The 21132-nt window shown below is 52.2% G+C and overlaps 2 protein-coding genes across 2 annotated transcripts in view; one reads left to right on the top strand and one right to left on the bottom strand.

The window, feature by feature from the left end:
- Positions 1–1131: 1131 nt before the first annotated feature.
- LOC144953127 (uncharacterized) lies at positions 1132–20827 on the top strand. Its single transcript, XM_078883683.1, has 5 exons — positions 1132–1216; positions 2186–2322; positions 4187–4327; positions 6224–6589; positions 18328–20827. Exons 2-5 carry the CDS (start codon positions 2259–2261, stop codon positions 19083–19085), a joined length of 1329 nt encoding a protein of 442 aa, XP_078739809.1. The 5' UTR covers positions 1132–1216; positions 2186–2258; the 3' UTR covers positions 19086–20827.
- LOC144953137 (uncharacterized) overlaps positions 6476–21132 on the bottom strand; it is a 31183-nt gene continuing 16526 nt past the window's right edge. Inside the window, exon 6 of the transcript XR_013640761.1 lies at positions 6476–6570. The gene's annotated coding sequence lies outside the window, so the exon portion shown is untranslated. The remainder of the gene's footprint in view (positions 6571–21132) is intronic.

Raw genomic sequence — 21132 nt, 5'->3', positions numbered from 1 at the left:
GTCAGCTGTGCAAAGTATTTTATAAATGCTTCCAAAAATAATGTGCGCAACTTACCTTGTTGAGTGTGCAGGCGATTTAAAAACCCCGCACACCTCCGGCGATGGCGCGTGTATGGGTTGGCTGGGGCTAACCCTGCCAGCGTTTCGCGCAAGCGCAGCTGCGTGCCTTGTCCCCGCCCCGAGTGGCGTATTCAATTAAATAAAGGAAGTCAAAGAATCAAAGTTAAATAAATAAATAAAAATCGCAAATTTGACTCATTTAAAGTCGACGGACGTGAAAAAGGAATAGCGTTTGCCCAGCGCGGGGCTTACGGCCTGGTAGCGTAAACCCCACCGTTTGAGAGCCGAATCCCGCGCAAGCGCACGAACGCAGACAGACGGACAGATAGACAGACAAAAAATGCCTTTTATAGGTAAGATGTAAGTGTCGTGTATAGTAGTGTAGTGTTTCATAAGTAATGTAGTGTGTATTAGTGTATAGTGTAGTGTATAGTAGTGTAGTGTATAGTGTCGTGTATAGTAGAGTATAGTAGTGTATTGTAATGACAGAGCGTTACAAAGTGTCAGGCATTAGGGGCCGTCCATAAATGACGTCACGCACCTGGGGGGGGGGGTCAGACATTTGTGACGATGTGTGACGAGGGGGGGGGGGGTTTGGGAAATGCAACTTTAAATAAATATAGACAACACGTTCTACTTATTTAAATATACTTTTAAATTAATGTTTCTCCTACAACATCAGAGTGCAGCGCTACATTAAATACGCACTACAACGACAATGGTTCAAAGCGATTTGAAGCATGTTTTATTTTGGGGGGGGGGGCAAAGCTTTGTGACGTCATATTTGAGGGGGGGTCTGACTTTTTGTGACGCCGTGTGACGAAGGGGGGGGGGTCAAAAATCGTCCAAAATCGTCCAAAATCGCGTGACGTCATTTATGGACGGGCCCTTAGGCACTCATCATCAAAACTTAACTCCACGCGTACAAATAGTTGTTGTAAGTGCTACGTCTTGTGCTGGATGCACGTCGTCTCGTCGTCGTGTTTATCGCCGGGTATCAAAGCCGCCGCCACGTTCCGACGTTCCGGGCCCCCACCACTCCACCTCCATCGCTCCGCCCGCTCGCTCCGTCTCCTGCGGGGAGGAGCACTCCGGGCTCCTCCTCCTGCTGTTGCTGCTGCTCCAGGTTGGGGCTTCTCGCTGTGAAGCTCACGAGGTCGGGGCCACTCTGCCTGCTGCTGCTCTTGCTGCTGCTCTTTCCCCTGCTGCTGCTCCTGCTCCTCCTGCTGCTGCTGCTCCTGTGGCTGCTCCTTTGTTATGGGGGATGTCCGGTATGCTGCACATAATAAGACAATTGAAAATACAAAAAATTGTGTATATACTTAGTTAAACAATACCAGATGGGGCGCCACGGTGGCTAGTAGATGTTAACTACCTCGCCTGGAGGCCGTGGGTTCGATCCCGACGCCTGCTGTATGTAAGTCTAGGGGCACCCCCAGTGACAGCTGTCCCTGTGCGTTAGTCTACTGCCAGTAGGGGTAGCGATGATCGCTGCTGCTGTGTGGCCTATCCTAGGGGCACCTCCAGTGGAAGCTGTCCATGTGGGTGAGTCTACTACCTTGCCTGGTATACAGGAGTTCGTGGGTTCGATCCCAGACGATGCCTGCTGTATATTTGGAGTTTGCATGTCCCTCTGTCTTTCTCCCCATGATGAGATGTTAACTACCTCGCCTGGTATACAGGAGGGCGTGGGTTCGATCCCAACCCGGACGCCTTGCTGTATATTTGGATTGTGCGTGTCTCTCTCTCTGTCTCTCTCTCCCCGTGGTCGCGTGTATTTTTCTCCAGGTCCTTCGGTTCACTCCCACATTTAGACTCAACGTCACCACACGTTTGGAGTATTTTGGTTGCCGCTATGAATTTCAGGTGACAATAAGCCGGACTTCGAGATCAGCAGCGAGGGAGTTGTAACGATTTAATTCGTGGCAAGCACTCTGCGCGTGTGTGTAATGAGTGTGTGTGCACGTAATGAGTGTGTGTGCACGTAATGAGCACGCGACCTTACAATGTAAAGTCGCCTACGGCCAACCGGGAAGCCGACAGATCTAGCTCAGGCGAGCCAACGTACCGGGGGGCACGTCCGTCGAAGGTTCACAGTCGTGGCTACATCTCCTCGCGTCCGCAGGCTGGGGTCGTCCTCCTTTTTGAATCGTGGAAGTTCGCCGAGAAGCCGCAGAAAAGATCCCCGGGCACTCAAGATGCCGCTCAGAGCCAACGTGCGATGGGAAGACATCGCCGCAGCTGCTGCTACTGCTGCTATCGGTGAGCGGTGTCTCTTACTTTTGCTTCCTTCTCGCCACAGAACTCTCGCTGGGTGGGGGGGGGGGTGCGTCGGAGTCGGCAGCGTCGACTGACGTGAGTTTGACGCATCGCACGATCGTCGTCATTGTCGTCACAGCTGTCTCTCTCTCTCCCGTGGCAGAGATGAGATATCGGCAACGCCAAATGTATCGCTGCGAAAGGCTTCTGCTGCTGCCATTGCTGCTGCTGCATCTCTAAGCTGGAGCCAAAGGGGTGACTCAACGTGGGGAGTTAGAAAAAGGGTTCCGCATATATAGAAGACGACCTGGTGATGCGGGCGGTAATGGAAAGGAAACTGGCCGCTAATTTGGACACACACACGTATAGTAGGATGGACATGCACACACGTGTGTAGTAGGAAGGACACACACGTGTAGTAGGATGGACATGCACACACGTGTGTAGTAGGAAGGACACACACGTAGTAGGATGGACGCACACACGGGTAGTAGGATAGACACACACACATGTAGTAGGATGGACACACACGTGTGATGTTGCATACTTTATGTAAACATTAACCCCCACTCTACTGGTCTTCTCACCTGATTGGCTCACAAGTTACGACGTCACATTTATCCCCTCTGCTCTATTCAAGACCGAAACAGGAGGAGGATTTCTCCACAACTCTGTAGCTATCTGCCTGATGATGCTGCTGGTTGTTGTTGTAATTACCGGCGAAACGTCATGGCTGTTCGAATTGTAAATGTTGTAGTGGGTTTACTCTCCAAAACAACAATTGGTTAGTGTTGAACTAGTAATGAATTATAGATGCTGTAGTGGGTTTACTCTCAAACACACAACCGGTTAGTGCCGAACTAGTAAGGAATGCTAGATGTGGGTTTACTCTACCAAAAACAACCGGTTAGTGCTTATTCTTAGGTTTTTTTTTCGGTAAAGTCACGTAGGTAAAAAATTACAATTAATAAAAGTAAAATAAAATAAAAAATAAAAATCACGACGTTTCGGAGGCAACACAAGCTTCCGTCTTCAGGTGGAACCGTCACAGCCCGACAGCTGTATCAAGTAAATGAGAGATTACAGGAGATACCACTCCGTATATATAATGGTTGAGGGGGGGGGAAGGGCCAGGAATGGCCCACTTTTTATTATTATGGTAAGGTGCGGTTTGAGACTATGAATAGACTGCATAACAAAAGACTGAGCCTTTATTATGGAGAGGTTCGGTTTGTGACTACGCCTAGCCTACATAACAAAAGTGTGAAAAAAGAAAGCTAAACCTGGTAGAAAGCTAAACCTGGTAAAAACAAAACTGGCTTAACTAGTAACAAATGGTAGATGTTATGGTGGGTTTACTGTCCAACACACAACCGGTTAGTGCTGAACTAGTAACGAATTGTAAATGTTGTAGTGGGTTTACTCTCCAACTCAACAACCAGTTAGTGCTGAACTAATAATGAATTGTAGATGTGGGTTTACTCTACCAAAAACCGGTTAGTGCTTAACTAGTAACAAATGGTAGATGTTGTGGTGGGTTTACTCTCCAAAACAATAACTGGTTAGTGCTGAGCTACAAACGAATAGTAGATGTTGTTGTGGGTTTAGTTTCCAACAACAACCGGTTAGTGTTGAACTTATAGTAATAGGTTTTTACCCTTTTATCTGGCACCAAAACTGACACCTTTATACAAGGGATCATGTTTGCAATAATCACAACACAAGCAGTCAAAATGCAAACAAAAAGAGACAACTCTGATAATGATATGCACTGTCCTTGAAATTGATTGGTCCACACCCGAGACGGCTTTTCTTAGAGCCTAGTCTCCACTGAATCTCTCCTTCTGCTGCGTCTTCCTTGGGACAGGCGATGAGGGGGAGGAGGTGGAGGAGGAGGTTGCCCCGTCTCTACCCGTGGAGTCGTTCGTCATCAAGCGAGAAGATGAAGAGACGCCCAGGAGTGAGATGTGGCTGCCGGTGAAGGTGGAGAGAGAAGCCCGCGATGGCGGTGAGTTCGCCACCCCCGTCAGAGGCTGCCGTTGGCCTAGAGCTCTCTGTTGACGCGTGATGTGCTTTGTGAAATTTCAGCGTGTGTGTGTCTGTATGTGTGTATGTTCAAATTCTTTCACACCGTACGTAGCCAACCGTGCTAATCGGAGGTGCGGGGGAAGGACAGCAAACTAAAATACACTACAACAAGAACATCTGCCATTCGCCACTAAGTGGTGGTGACGTCACCACGGCGCTTGTGCCAGGCCATGTGCACGTTAAGGCCACGTGAAGTGTCGAACGCCCGCCGGCAGGAGGTCACGGGGCAGACCCAGGTGCCATGGCTTGACTGACTGAGATGACTGGCCGATGCACCGCCTGTGTCCCCTACTATGCCAACTATACACTACGCACTACTATACACTACACTATGATACACCACTACTACCCTATACACTACTACACATGACACTACTATACACGAAACTACTACCCTAAACACGACTATACGCTGCACTACGATACACTACACTGCTACACTACTATATACTACATGACTGCACTATACACTACACTACTATACACTACTAGGGGTTGTTCGGGGGCGCCTGTGGTGCCCCCTCACAACTATTTACGGCCTTCGGCCAGGAAAGTCATGAAAAAAATTGCACGCGAACGACGCATTCACGCAAGCACCCGATGCTCCGTTTAGAAGTTTTAAAATTAAACATCTTTGAATTGTATTATGTTTTTAATTAGATACTTAATTTCTTAATTAAAAGCTTATAATTTTACATCTGGAAGACTTCATTGAAAAGTACATTTCGTGTGAATTTTCTCTCGTCATTAAGTAGATGGCCTTGCTGGGGGTTTGGTTCGATGCGGACATTCACCTGGTTGGGATTGTGGGATGGAGATAAGGCGACACAGAGCTGGCCGTGCGAGAAGACCGCCGTCTGCAGATCGATTCCAATGTAATTGAACGTCTGTCCCTACGCCTCCGTCGTTCATGCAGGGGGCACATAGGTTTGCAGCGCCCCCTGCATGAAAACGACGGAAAGTGCAGCGTTCATCATAGATAAAGTTGTGCGCTTATATATGAGTATAATACACACTACATACTGCAATATACATTGCACTGCTATGCACGACACTATACACTACACCATTAAACTAAATTGAAAATGCATTTATTTAGAACTGCTTGTTGTTGTGTTTCGTTTGTTGCCCTCCCTGCCCCCCGCACTTCTCATTAGCATGGATGGCTTTGTATGGTGCGAAATAAGTTCAATATACATACAAACTACACCATTATACACTACACTATGCACTACTATACAGTATACTATACACTACACTACAACACACTATGCTTCTATCCAGTACACTATACACTACACAAATGTACAGTACAATACACTGCAACCCGATTCACTTCTATACACTACAATAATATCAATCACATAGATTCAAAACTTATTTCTTTAGAACTGATTTTTATGTTTAGTTTGTTGTCCTTCCCCCGCATCTCCGCTGAAGCATGCTTGGCTACGTACAGTGCGAACTAAATTCAACACACGGTGGCTAAGGGAGTTAGATAACTACCTTGCCTGGTATGCAGGAGGTCGTGAGTTATATCCCAACCCTGATGATGCCTGCCACTGTGTATTTGTAGTTTGCTTCTTTCTCTCTCTCCCCGTGGTGGTTGCTTGGATTTTTTTTCTCCGGGTTCCTCCGGTGTGTGTGTTTTATTTCTCCCCCCCCCCCTTCCACGTTCAGAATCAACGTCACGGGTGTTCCGGCCTCTGAGTCGAAATCGTCACAGGGCACATCCGTGACGAGGCGCGCTAGTCAGCTACGCCTCCCTCCGTTCGGCTTGACGTCGCCAAATGTTTTCACCCTCTTTGAGTTGAAGGTGTTGACGTTCGCATCAAAGAGGAGGAGGTGGAGGAGGACGAGGACTACGTCGGTGTGGACGGAAGAGGGAACGATCGGAACGTCACGGAGGAGGGCCCGTGCGCCGATGCCAGAGAGTGTCGCGTCAAGCGAGAGGAGCCGTGGGTCGAGCGGAGGAGGCACCTCAGAGTGGTGGAGGTGGATCTCCAGAAGCTGATCAACGGTGATGGCGACGGTGGTGACCGTGGTGACCGTGGTGACCGTGGTGACCGTGGCGATGGTGGTGATGGTGGCGACGGTCGCTCCGTGAGCCCGCGGGGAGGAGACCGAGATGCCTCGTCAGGCGTGGCGGAGATCGAGGTGGTGCTGGAGGACGACAGAGATGGTAGGGGACACAGCGGCTGAGGGGAGATGTTAAAAACCCTCGCCGGATACACAGGAAGTCATGTGTTAGATCACGACCCTGATGAGATGTTAATGACCGTCGCCAGGTACGCAGGTCATGGGTTCGATCACAACCCTGATGAGATGTTAACTACCCTCGCCAGGTATGCAGGAGGTCGTGGGTTCGATCACGACCCTGATGACATGTTAACTACCTCACCTGGTATGAAGGATGTTGTGGGTTTGATCCTGACCCTGACGCCTGTTGTATCGTATCACGGTGGGCTAAGAGATGTTAACCACCTCGCCTTGTATGCAGGAGGTTTCATGGGTTCGATCCCAGATCCTGATGTCTGCTGTATATTTGGAGTTTACGTCTCTCTTCCCGTGGTGGCGTGGATTTTTATCTAGGTCCTCCGATTTTTTCCCTCCACATTCATAAAAGTGTGTTTAAAGTATTTGGCTGCTGCTATACACACAATGATGATATCAGCCACTTCGTTGAGCTATCATTTGTGATGGCCAGGTCGCAACTGACAAAATAGCTACACAGCTCAGTGGGTCTGACCTCGTAAAATAATTTTATTTATTTATTTATATATATATATAGTTGAACCCTTTACCATTCTGATGACGTGCGTGTACATGCCCAATTTTCTAAACACAACTGTGATGAACCCAACCGGTAATATGTACCGCATGTTTCCAGGTTAACACAATCCATTCTAATGTGTATGATTACATCAAGCCCCCCTCTGATCTTCGCAGCCGATAGTCTCACAGTGATGACATCGCCATTGCTCTATTTGAGGCAGGTACCAGGAAGACTTCTTCACAATTCTGGCAAATCGCCTGATGAAGCTTTTTGTTGTAGTAATCACCATCACGGTACTCGAATTATGAATGTTGTGGGTTTACTCTCCAATACACAACCGATTAGTGTTGAACTAGTAACTATTTGGCATGTTTGTTTATGTGACAAACTCTTTCTAATTAGCTGTGTTGGGTGGTGGTGGTGGTCTGTTAACCCCTTTCCCGTTCTGAGACATCTGGCAGGTCGCAGGTTCAGGGTTAGCGGTGGTGTCCGGTTCACCGCCAAATCTCGGAACGTCGCAGGCGGTTCAGCATTAATTGTAGGCATAGTAGTGGCAGTAGAACCGTAGCAACATGACCACTGCCGCCACTCTACGATAGCTGGCGCCAAAAATTGTGCCACACCACAACCCTCCCTCATAGCCTTGTAGAGAGCCTCGGTACTGATTAGGTTATTTTTTTTTCTTCCGGAATGGGATCGGAAGAAAAACTGATGTACATGTATGTCTCCTTCCCCCGCACCTCTGATTAGCACAGTGGGTTATATACAGTGTAATAGAAGTTCACCTTGCACTACACACTACATTACTATATACTACACTACTATACTACATTGAGAACTGCTTTTTGTTAGTTGTCCTTCCCCCCCCCGCATCTCCAATTCGCACGGTTGGCTATGCTTAGTGCGATTGAAATTAAATATGCCAATACCAGCCATTCGCCACTAAGTGACGGCGATATCACCACGACACCTGTGCCAGGCCAGGTGCCTTTTGAGGCCATGTGAAGTGTCGAAGGCTCGCTGACAGGAGGTCACAGGACAGACCCAGGTGCCATGGGTTGGCTAACTGGGATGTCTGACAGATGTGTAATAAAGGACTCTTTCACAGTGTCGATCTCCGTTGTCCTTTATTTGGGTTCGTGTAATCTCGCTCCCACGGCGTCCTCGCTCAGGCCCGCTCCTCCTCCGTCGATCACTCCACAGCCACCCTGCTGCTCCGTTCTGCAGCCACGCTGCTGCTCCGCCCTGCAGCCACACTGCTGCTCCGCTCTGCAGCCCCACTACTGCTCCGCTCTGCAGCCAGCCTTCCACAGCCCGCTAGCCCCCTGCGCCCTGACACCGTTGGCCGACGGTGCCGAGGTCTCCCAACACGTGGCGATCGCGCCACCCTCCCCGTACTGCCCAGCGTGGCCTCCTCCCGTTTCACTCCGTCTCAACTCCCCGATCCCCTTCCGGTTTTCTCCCTAAATCCTCTCCCCCACTTGACCTTAACTCCGCCCCCCTCAATCCTTGCTCGCATTACACGACCCCCCCCCCCCCCCCCCCTAATGAAAAACCCAGCCGTCCCCGGCTGCAACAGAATAAAATAATGCGAGCAACTTTTTAACCATCGGGCATCACCGGACAACGGAGATTATAACAAGACGATAATAAGAACAACAATAACAAGAACAACAACGAAAGGAAAGGGATTTGGAACGCGTGCGGGTCGCCGGCCCGTCCTGAACGGGCGGCGGCCCCCCCACAGACCGAGAACGCGACGGGGTTTTAAGAGCGACGGGATTAGAACCGCCTGCCGCTGTTGGAGGCCCGTCAACGCCAAGGTCCCGTTCCCCAGAGAGACCCGAGTCCGGGGTCTCCCGCAACCGTGTCTGTGGTGGGGTTGGAGGGGCAGCGGGGTCAAGTGTCCCCATCGCCGTGGTAGGCCCACCCAGAGCAGGATTCGCTGCATCTGCCTGTGTCACGGCCGGTTCGTCTGTAGAAGGCACGACAGGCGCGCTTGCAGGGTCAACAGGCAAAGGCAGAGGCGCGTCGGATGCAACAGACACCGGCAAGGCAACATCAGGAGATGACGCATCCGTCAGCGGGGCCACGTAGAGCTTCAACCGAGACGTATGGACGTACCAGCGCCGCGATCCGAACCAAACACGCGCGGACTGCGGGTTAGGAACCTCAATCAGCTTAACCGGCCCCTGCCATGGTTTGTGCAACTTAGGAGCGGTCCCCGCCCGCACCTGCGGGCAGTGCAGCCAGGCCATGTCCCCCACTCGCCAGGGGCATTTACCATTCGAGCGCCGGACGCAACGTTCGTTCCGTGCCTGGGTCTTGGCAGTAGCCAATCGGGCCCCCTCCCGTGCCTCGGTGATGCGTCGAACAATGTCTTGAATGTATTCGGGGAGAGGCTTAACAGGACCCTTCACCCCCGTACCCAGCTGTACGTCCACCGGCGGCACATTCTCGCGGCCGTACATTAGAAAAAATGGAGAATACCCTGTCGACGCATGAGGCATCATCCGATACGCGGAGAGTACCCCAGGGATATGCAAATCCCAATCAGCTTGTTTCTCGTTAACCGTGTGACATAGCATGGCCGACAGCGTCCGATTAAGCCGTTCCACCATGCCATCCGTCTGCGGGTGGTAGGGAGACGTACGAACTTTCTTGGTTCCCAGAGCAGCGCGCACTTCCGCCAATAATTTAGAAGAAAAATTTCGCCCCTGATCCGTGAGCAGCCTTTCCGGCGCCCCTTTGTCCATTACATATCCAAACAGGAAGGCGTCCGTGATAGACGCCGCTGACTGGTCGGGTAAGGGCCAAGCCATTGGCCAGCGGGAAAGATATTCCACCCCGACCAGCAAAAATGTATTGCCCCTAGCGGATGGCGGGAAGGGTCCCAAAATATCCAACGCCACCAACTCGTTAATCCGAGCCACCTGTATAGACTGCACCGGCGGCACATATGGGTTTTTAGGCGGCTTCCGCCGGGCACACTCGGGACACGCCCGAATGTGTCCGACGACATCCGTCGTCATGCCGTGCCAGAAGTAGTCTCGCTGCAACGTCAACAAAGTTTTCTGCACCCCGAGATGTAATAGAGTGTCGCAGTGCAGAGTCCGAATCAATTCGTACCGTAACGACGACGGTACTACCAGACGCCAGCGATCGTGCAACCCCTCCCTCCACATCAGCAACCCATCCCGGAGAGCGGCCCCTGGCGTCCCACCGGACAGCAGTCCCCCCGCTCCCTTCGCAGCCCGACTCCGTAAAGCCCCCAACGAGTCATCAAGCAATTGCTCGCGAATTCATACCGAGCGCGGCAGGTTCAGAACCCCATCGGCCGGTCCTGGGCACACTGGAGCCTCAGGCACCTCGACAGCTGACACAACAGGCCGAGGGGGTTGCTGAGCCGGCGTACACCTATTCGTACCTGACGCGCAAGCGCAAGGGGACCCCTGCGGTAATCTGGAGAGCGCGTCCGCGTTCGCGTGACACGACCCCTTCCGATATTGAATTTCGAAGGAAAATTCCTGCAGGGTTTCCAACCATCGTGCCAGTTGGCCAGATGGTTGGTCAACTCTCAGGGCATATTGCAGAGCCGCATGGTCCGTGCGCACAATAATCGAACGGTCGTATAGATACGGCCGATATTGGCGGAGAAAATAGACAATAGCCAATAGTTCGCGGCGAGTAACGCAGTAGCGGGTTTCTGCCGGGGACAGCACGCGGCTACCGTAGGCTACCACGCGTTCCATGCCGCCCTTGGACTGTGACAGAACGGCCCCGATCCCGGTGTCACTAGCGTCCGTATCCAGAACAAAAGGGCGAACAAAATCCGGATAGTCCAATGTCGGCGCCGTCGCCAAACGATCACGTAGGCCCTCAAACGCCGTTCCCTCCGGCGGTCCCCAACTCAACCTCCGACCCTTCTCCGTAAGGAGGTGCAAGGGCCTAGCGATCATAGCAAAGTTCGGAACGAACCTGCGATAATATGAGGCGAACCCAAGGAAGCGACATACGTCCCCAACTGAGGCCGGGGTTGGCCAGTGGCGAACGCACGCCGTCTTCTCTGGGTCCGTGGCCACCCCGTCCGCACTATGTGTCCCAAATAACGCACGGATCGTTGCAGTAGGTGACACTTTTTGGGTTTAAATTTCAGACTGGCGGAGCGCATCCTAGCAAACACCGTTTCCAATCTCTGTAGATGTTCGTCAAATGTGCGGCTAAAGACGATGACATCGTCTAAATATATCAAACATGTCTCCCACTGCAGACCCGTTAACACCAGCTCCATCAACCGCTGAAAAGTGGCGGGGGCAGCATTCAAGCCCATCGGAAGACAATTAAACTGAAATAAGCCCTGCGGCGTACGGAAAGCCGTCTTTTCCCTCGAGGACTCATCCAGGGGAAGCTGCCAGAATCCCGAGGAGAGATCAAGCGTTGAAAAAAATTTCACCCCGGACAAGGCATCGAGGGAATCATCCATACGCGGCAGGGGGTACGCGTCTGCCACGGACACTTTGTTTAATTTGCGAAAAATCGACGCAAAATCGCAGTTTCCCATCCTGTTTCTTCACAAGGACTACCGGCGCGCCCCATGGACTGTTAGACGGGGATATTATGTCAGCAGCCAGCATGTCCTCCACTGCGCCGCGAACATGATCCCGCTCCGTCGGGCTCAACCGATGCGAGTTCAACCGAATCGGAGCGGCGTCCCCCGTATCAATGTGGTGGGAAAGCAAGGAGGTGCGTCCCAAGTCAAAATCATCCGAGCTGAACACATCGGAATAGCTTAGCAACAGCGCGCGAAGCGCGGACCGTTGTTCCCCGGTCAGGGATGAGTTCTCCCCGCACAACTCGGCAACCCATCGATCATCCTGCCCCGTGGGGCCCGAAACCCCCCCTACCATGTCCCGGCGGCCCCGGTCGTCATGGGCTGTGAACGCAGTCATGGCGTGAGCCAAAACCGTTCCGGCCGGTACGCTAACATTCTCCGCACTCCCATTCAGCACTTGTAAAAACGGAGGCTGACCCGGCGGGACAATCGTTTGTGCCCCAACTAGCGCCGACCCGCCCGTTATAGCCGTGGACGGTGCTAACAAAACCCCCGCCGCTCCCTCAACGCCAGGCACTGGTTTCCGATATCTCAACGGAATAAGCATCTGCGAACCAGGTGGAATGTCAACAGATACCTCGGACAGCGCCTGCACCTGGCAGACAGGGGCAGACTGGCCCCAGGGCGACGGCAAGAACAACATTTTCCGACCCCCCGGCAATTCAATGCAATTTTGATTAACCCTTATTTGAATGGGCATTTTTGCCAAGAAATCGGTCCCCAACAAACAGGGCACCGCGAGGGACCTGGAAATCAAAACGGTCCCTGAAGCCGACACCCCCCCAATCGATATGTTGGCGTCCACCTGGCCCACAATGCCCATACTTCCCCCGTTCGCCGCTATGCAAGAGTCATAAACCGGTCGCACTCTCCCCGGCGGAATGCCCAAGAGATGGAAAATGACGTCTGATATAATGGTCGCGGACGCACCGGAGTCCACCAAAATACACACCTCGACCCCCTGAATAGAACCAGGCACAGTGGACGACCCAGTAGCGGCCGCAACCACCCTCCGTGCCAATCTCCGCCACTGCGTCAGCGAGCGACACGGGTCAATTGGCGGCCCCCCGTTGTTAACGACACACGGACCGCACGGCGATGGTGATGCATGAGGTGACAGGCCTTGCCAGGTGTCTGATGCGCACCGACTTGCCTGTCCTGGATGGTCCTTTCGCGTCACGTCCGTGGCCGAGGCCTCCTGCTGTGGCGGCCCCGGGATGCGAGCCCAACAATCCCTGGCGAAGTGGCCCTTACGGCCGCAGCGGAAACACTCCACGTCGTTTCGGCGCGCGGCATCCCCTCTGTCCCGACGCTCCCGTGTCGGCGGCCCGGACCCCAGCCCCGCTCCCCCTCGAGCAGGCCACTGGGCGGAGGCGGCCGTCAACTCCTGCGGACCCTTGTCGTCAGGAATGTAGACCGCCTTCTTAGGATCCCACCCTGTAGCACCGCCTTCGACGATGGGGCCCCCCGTCCAAGCTGACACCTGTTTCCACCGTCGAAGGTTAAATTGGGCATCTACGCACTTAGCTGCAGCAAGGGACGTCAACTTATCATGGCCGCACACCGGCATGGGGATCCCCAAGTCTCTAGATAATTCCAGCATCTTGCCCAATATGAGGGGTTCTAACAAATCAGGCTCCGTCTCAGGATATGCGGCCATAGCCAGTTCCAGAACGGCGCCTCGGAATGTCACCGGCGATTCTTCAGGCGCCCGTTGCCGCTGTACGAATCTACGATGAGCATCGTCCGGAGGCTCATACGCGTCCGCCATTTCCTCAAAGACCCCCTGTAACATCCTCTTCTTTTTGGCCTTGATGGAGCGGAAGAACCTGACGGACTCGTCGTCGAGAAGTGTTGGTAGGACTTCCAGGGCCTCCGCGTCCGTCCATTTGGCGGATCGTTCAGCCGCTTGAAAACGGCAGGCGAACGCGCTCCAATCACCGCCGATGGAGAACTCGTTAACAGTTGTCAAATGATGGCTGCGGGTCCTTGCTCTGCCGTGCTCCATCGATGGTGACTCGTGCGGCAGCGACAAGATGGCGTCACTCCGCAACGTGTTCAAGATGGCGGCTCCCCGCGGTGGAGGGCGTAAGATGGCGGCTTCCCGCCGTTCCTCCTCGGCCACGCCCAAGATGGCGGCTTCGTGCCGCGTGGTGGAGAGGGCTGACGGCGTCGGCAAGGCCCCGGCCCGCTGTTCCCCGCTGGGCCTCCCCGAAGTCGTCGCCGGCGTCACGAGGTCGCACAACTGCGTCAACACCGCCTTAAGTGCCTCCAGTTGGGCCGCCACCTGTCGCCATCCTTCATCAGCGTCCACTTGCGCGGATGGACCCACCGAAGCAGCAACGTCCTGCACCCCCGGACCGTCGCTCGTCCCAGCGTCGCTTCCCCCCTCCATCGTCGGTAGCGCCACCGCTGGAGGGAGGTCGTCTTCAGAAGATGCAGCAGAAGATGGTGCAGGGACGTTCTTTCTTCTGAGCTGTTTTGACATGCCGTTTCACTTCTGACACCAGTGTAATAAAGGACTCTTTCACAGTGTCGATCTCCGTTGTCCTTTATTTTGGTTCGTGTAATCTCGCTCTCACGGCGTTCTCGCTCAGGCCCGCTCCTCCTCCGTCGATCACTCCACAGCCACCCTGCTGCTCCGTTCTGCAGCCACACTGCTGCTCCGCCCTGCAGCCACACTGCTGCTCCGCTCTGCAGCCCCACTACTGCTCCGCTCTGCAGCCAGCCTTCCACAGCCCGCTAGCCCTCTGCGCCCTGACACCGTTGGCCGACAGTGCCGAGGTCTCCCAATACGTGGCGATCGCGCCACCCTCCCCGTACTGCCCAGCGTGGCCTCCTCCAGTTTCACTCCGTCTCAACTCCCCGATCCCCTTCCGGTTCTCTCCCTAAATCCTCTCCCCCACGTGACCCTAACTCCGCCCCCCTCAATCCTTGCTCGCATTACAGATGCACCAGCTGTACCCAGCGCTCTGCTCGCTTTTGTGAGTGTTGCTTCTCTGCCCTCCGTTGTTGTTGGAGGGTGACTGCCTCGAACTGCCCTGTAGCATCCTTCACAAGCTTCCTCCATAGAGGCCAATCTTGACACCGCTGGTACCAGTCTTCAGCAAGTCCACTCAGCTCTACATCCCCCCGTACCGCATCAATCCATCTCTACTCCATCCCGTGTCGTGCCTATTTAGCCCCGCTATCTGGCCAAACAGAAGCTGCTTGTGCATTCGGTAGTTGGGCATGTGGGCTACATGCCCAGCCAACGCAGCCTTGCCTGCCGGAGGAGCTCATTGATGGAAATGTGTCCAGATCATTCAAGGATTTGTGAGCTCGCACAATCCAGCCTGGTTAAACCCAGGATGCATCATAGGCAGGCCAGCCTGAATGTTTCTAACCAGTGCAGATGTTCCATTGGAGGGGTCCACGTTTCACAAACATAGAGGGCATGACCGTGGTCGAGAAGACCCAAAGCTTCATGTGGAGCCACAGACCAGGTATCTTCCACACAATTTTATGCAGCCGATGAAAAGATAATTCGGAGTAAGACCTCTGCTGTAAAACCAGAGCTGGTAATCAGCACACTGCCCAGGTATGGGAAACTCTCCACTCTCTCCACAATTGCTCCATCACTAATGGGGTGTTGAGGGGGTGGAGTGTTTGATGGCCTGATAGTAAGACCGTACCTCTTAGTGGCACACTTCAGGTTCGGCAGCAGTGCCTCCAACTCCTCCTCTTGAGTGAGCTGCAATCACCAGATCATCAGCATACATAACATGGTTGACCAATAGGGAGCCATCCCTTGACTGCACACAGGCATCGATCAGCCTCCCATTGTATCTGCACCAGGTGTAAATTCCTCCTGTACACCCATGGAAATCTTATCGAACTACGTGGTCAAATATGATGAAAAATAATGTGGAAGCCAGAGGACATCCCTGTCGCACCTCAAGGTGAACAGGGAATGGCTCTGTCTCCTGGCCACGTAACTTTACCCAGGCCGACCCTTAATGATTATGAGCAGAAAGTCAGGGATTTCAAAAGCACGAACAGCCCAGAGTCTTAGCCTGTTACCGGTATCATAGGTGTTGACCAGGTCAATAAAGCAGAGATGTAGGTCTTGTTGGAATTTTCTACACCTCTGCTGTAGCAGACAGAGAATATGGCATCCGTGTAGGACCGCCCTGGTCTGAAACCACATTGAAGACCTGCAAGCCTCTCCTCAGCGTGCCTGGCAGGGTGATCTTGAATGATCCTTGCCAGGACCTTTCCTGGCACACTGAGAAGAGATATGCCCCTGTAGTTGTTACAATCTGTGCAGCCCCTCACAAAGAGGGCAACCACCAGGGCATCTTTCCAATCCTGCGGAACCCGTCCTGTGGTCCAGACAGATGTGATGATGTCATGTAGGGCAGTCTACACACAGATGCCACCCTCCCTCAGCATTTTGCTTGGGATATCATCTCTGCCCAGCGCTTATCCTGGTCTAAGACTTTGGATCACCCTTGGTACTTCCTCAATAGATTGCACCTCAGCCAACCAATCAGAAGGGCTGGCGAATTCTGCCAATATTTGAGGCACCGCAGCCCTAGCAGGGTCGTGCCCACCTTGCCCCCCATGATGTTGTCTGGGCTGAGGGAATTCCCCTCCCCCAAGACCTCACAGAAATGTTCTGCAAACCTGCAGACCTGTTCCAGAGGGTCCAGTATCAAACCACCTTTAGAATGTTGATAGGTGAGGCGCTGCAAGTTACTTTTTTGATGGAATTAAATCGTGATTTTTGATTCAGGCAAATTCTATCTCTTTAGCAACCCGTGCCCACTGCTCATCCTTGTAGCGTCGCATGGCTCTCCGAATCTCCGAGCTAAGGCTGCGGTAAGCCTCCTCATTCTTCGATGTGGGATGCTGTAGATGGTAGGAGTGGGCCTGTCGCTATTTATCAGCCAGCCAGACTACATAACAGTGCAGCCATTGCAACTGCATGAGCCACAATCCTAAACCTCGCCCATTTCCCCTCAACAATGCAAACCCCAGCTCCAAGCGATGTTGAAATTCCTGCTTGCAACTATCATCAGCTCGCTGAGACCAGGCCACTGTGGGTTTTAATGGGTTCCCAGATGGACACCCCCACCGGAATGGAAGAAGAGCAGGGACATCTTACAGATGATAAGTCGATGGTCAGTGGGCAGATCAGCTCCATGGTAGGTGCTAGTGTCAAGGGCATGGACTCACAACCGCTGGTCTGTGACAATATAGTTTAGCAGATGTTCTTGTAGATGCGCCAATGCCAGAACAGTGTGTTGGTAATTACAAGTCCATGGGTTGCATACAAGTCTAGCATCCTCCTACCGTTATTATTGAACTGATTTGGCCCATGCCTTCCGATCACTCCAATCCAGATGTCTGCGTCATGACCCACTTGAGTATTAAGGGCACCCAACAGGATGCCTCTCTCCCAAGGGGCCACTTTAGCTAGCACCTAGGACAGGAGATTATAAAAGGCATCTGACTCATTGGCCGTATCTGCATTCCTCCACTGATATGCATCTTTAGTGGGAGCTTAAGAAACCAACACCATAATTCCTCGGCTCTTGTTGATGGGGAGCCAAGCCTACAGTCGCCTGGGACTTGCAGCTTCCCACACCTCATCGTCACGCTCCTACACCCCCCTCCCTGTTATTTGGCAGTTTCCTGCCCCGAGTGGAGATGTGTCCACCCCTCATGATGACTAGAGCCAGAACCGGTCGACCGGACCTCCTGTATTCCAGAGGTCCAGGCGGCACCGATCCATCTTCCGACTGAGGAGTGGCAGCCTTTCCTCCACAACGACAGTCCGAACATTTCACGTGACTAATCTGTGGTCTCCTATTCCTGGAGGAACCCCGTGAGGCGAGTTCAGTCTGGCGCTGACAGATGGAGTTTGGCCAGAAGGCATGATGAACACCTGTCCCCCTGATGCCTCTAGCATGAGCTTATTTTGGTGTTTCCACCGTGATGTTTGGTAGAAGTGCCAAGTGGAAGGGTTACCAGCACCTCACACGCACTGACCTAGCTACATACACACTCCCCACTCACACCACCACGGCCCACACACACATAGCCTGCACCACCTACACACACAGCCTCATCAAACGCACACCACCCGCACGGCACTGTACACACTTTACACATTGTAGTACACCACACTATACAGTACATACACGCTACACTGCGCTACAGTACACCACACATCCTACAGTACACCACACGCTAAAGTACACCACGTGACTGAACACTATACAGTAATCCACACTAGGCTGAACCGCACACTACTGTACACCATACAATACATTAAAAACGTAACAATACACACATAAACATACACAGACACGAACACACGCACACAAACACCACAGAGACACGAGGACACATAAATACACAGATACAAAAGAACACAAACTGCACACAGACGCACGTGTTTCACTCACAAGCAGCACGCGGGCGAAATGAAAAAACTGGACAAGGGTGAAACTTTAAAGACCATTCCTTCTAATTCCCGACGCAGGAGTAGCGGCGGGCGACGGACGAGTGCGACGGGCCGGCAGCGGCGACCTGGCCGTGCACACGTGCCCCTCGTGCGGCAAACGTTTCGCCCGCGACTACCTCCTGCGGGCGCACGCGAAGAGCCACAGCCGGGAGAAGTTGCACGTTTGCCCAGTGTGCGGCCGCGGCTTCGCTTGCCCCTCGAACCTGCGGTGCCACGCGAGGACGCACACGGGCGAGAGGCCGCATGCGTGCTCCGCGTGCGGCCGCCGCTTCGCGCAGCCATCGCAGCTCAAGAGCCACGCGAGGACGCACGGCGGCAGCGGCGACGGCCCCCACCGGTGCGCCGTGTGCGGCCGGGGCTACGCGCGGCCCTGCGAGCTCAGGAGCCACACAATGACGCACACGGGCGAGAGGCCCCACCGGTGCACCGAGTGCGGCAAGGCATGCGTGCGCCCATCCGACCTCAGGGTGCACATGCGGAGGCACTCCGACGAGAGGCCATACGCGTGCGCACTGTGCAGTGCTGCCTTCAAGTACTCGACGTCGCTCAAGTACCACGCGATGGTGCACGGCGAGGAGAGGCCGTACCGGTGCCAGCTGTGTGCCAAGGCCTTCGTGCAGTCGTCGGTCCTCAAGGCGCACGTGGCGGCTAGGCACGGTGGGCGAGAAGGGGCCGTGGGGGCGCTGGGCACGAGCGTTGGAAGAGGGGGTGGGGTAGTTTTTCCGCAGGTCGGGAAAGGGAATGTCTTCGGGGCGGTGACGAACGGTTGTCCGTAATAGAGGGGTTGTAAAAATGTGTGGTTGTTTTTGTTGTTGGGCTGTTAGATTGTGGAAGTATGTGTCAAAGCTATAATAGAGGTTTTTGGGTTGGATTGCGGAAATGTGTCGTTAAATCTGCCGCCACCTGGCGCAGCCAATTAGTTAAGGTTGTGTTACGTAAACAAAAAAACGTGGCCAATAATACAATTCATAACGTGCACAATGTTGCAGAATTACGAGGCAATTCTAAGACGCGGAGCCGAGCTCAGTGTCAGATCATGTCACGTGGTTCCAGGGAGACTGTTAAATGTCGAGCTGAAGAGATATGCCTTTAGATTTAGATTTAAAGCTTTCGTGACTGCAGGGATTCATCTTCTTGGTTCTTTCGGTAAAGTCACGTAGAAGGGAAGTAATAAAATAATAAAAATAAAACACAATAAAATAATTCTCACGACGTTTCTGCCACAACGCAAGCAGCCGTCCTCAGGTGAAGAACATTTCTGTCGGAAAGACAGCGTCTGAATGAACACCACCAAGCTTGGCAGCGTATATTTAAGCTGGGTTAGGGGAGGAATTTGCATATCAACAGAGGAATTTTGCATATTTATGGACAATGTAGATATGGGATTAGTCACTACTTGTGGAATGCGTATGATTGTATATTATTATGTTTTATTATTTTATTATTTCCCTTCTACGTGACTTTACCGAAAGAACCAAGAAGATGAATCCCTGCAGTCACGAAAGCTTTAAATTGAAACTTCACCCACTTGTAAATACATTGCAACTACTGTACTGTAGTGGCGATCACGCGGATTTCGGATTAAAACCAGAGCAACATGTTTTTTCGGTTTAAACACGTGACGTGTAATACACGTTTCCAAGAATAACGATGTACAGCTGTTTTTATATTATTAATTTGGGATTAATGGAAAATCCATGGGTTATTAATTCACATCAACATCACAGGTGCGCGGTTAATCCACAAATCGGATAAACCCCACGCGGACAATCGAGAGTCTCCCATAATTGGTGTTAGAACATCTTAACACCTCTTTTATTTATAGAAAGGGTAAAACCCTATTATTTTTAAATATGCGTCGTTAAAGCCGCCACCGCCCCCCTCCCAGGAAGTTCTCACGACACGTTTATATGTTTACGCTATCTAACCCAAAATTTAAACCACCTCTATTGTTGATATTTGTTGTGAAAAGCACTACTACGTGTTAAACTGAAAAAGCAGTGCTTGACCATTCTATAATAACTCAAAGATAAAAGTGCAAAGGCTTAACCAATTGACCATTCCAGCACCAGCATTAGCTTATGTGTCTCTAACTAAAAACTAAAACTTAACTATTTATTTCGCCAGGCATAAGGCCCCACTGAGATGGCTATAAAAAATAATAGCCCCACGAAATGGGCTTATCACGTGGGAATGCATAGCAGCATCTAAATACTCTTAAGCGCATGTCGATTCTAAATGTGGAGGGATCAACCGAAAGACCCGGAAAAAAATCCACGCGACCATGGGGAGAGAGGGAGACACGCAAACTCCAAATATACAACAGACGTCAGGGTTGGGATCGAACCCATGCACGACCTCCTGCATACCAGGCGAGGCAGATAGTTGCTCTTGGATAATGATGTATGTATGAATATCGACATTTTACAGTATGATGTTACATTTCGTTAGCCAGTCAAAAGCACAGATCCGGATGACGGATTAATATAAGACCAAGTTACAGGAATCCCTCTCCAAATCGTGGACTTGCGGACCGCGGTTTTGTGCACGCACGGTTTCATTATCTCTGTACCGATTTACCAAAAATTGGCCTGGAAATTTGAGTATCCGCGGGTGAACACAGTGTTAAGGAAGAAGTCAACATGACATTTGTATTGTTATACATCATTGCATCACCGCGGCACGACATTGTATTGCGTGTCACCATGAATGAAGTGATGTCCCGACGAAGTTTATCTGTGAGACCTTTTTATCAGAGCCATGTTTGTTTGCATGTTTTGCACAAGTACTGCGTGTGGTCAATGCAGACTTGATGCCTCGCAA

This window comes from Lampetra fluviatilis, chromosome 72 (assembly GCF_964198595.1).
Source record: "Lampetra fluviatilis chromosome 72, kcLamFluv1.1, whole genome shotgun sequence".
Taxonomy (NCBI): domain Eukaryota; kingdom Metazoa; phylum Chordata; class Hyperoartia; order Petromyzontiformes; family Petromyzontidae; genus Lampetra; species Lampetra fluviatilis.
This window is presented reverse-complemented; position numbering and strand designations above follow the sequence as displayed.

What these genes read in the sequence shown, in the direction of transcription:
- LOC144953127 (XM_078883683.1), top strand. Translation starts at nt 2,259, where the DNA reads ATGCCGCTCAGAGCCAACGTGCGATGGGAAGACATCGCCGCAGCTGCT. An exon ending in TGCTGCTACTGCTGCTATCG is followed by an intron (nt 2,323 to 4,186) that starts GTGAGCGGTGTC and finishes TCCTTGGGACAG; the next exon opens with GCGATGAGGGGGAGGAGGTG. An exon ending in GAGAGAAGCCCGCGATGGCG is followed by an intron (nt 4,328 to 6,223) that starts GTGAGTTCGCCA and finishes TTTGAGTTGAAG; the next exon opens with GTGTTGACGTTCGCATCAAA.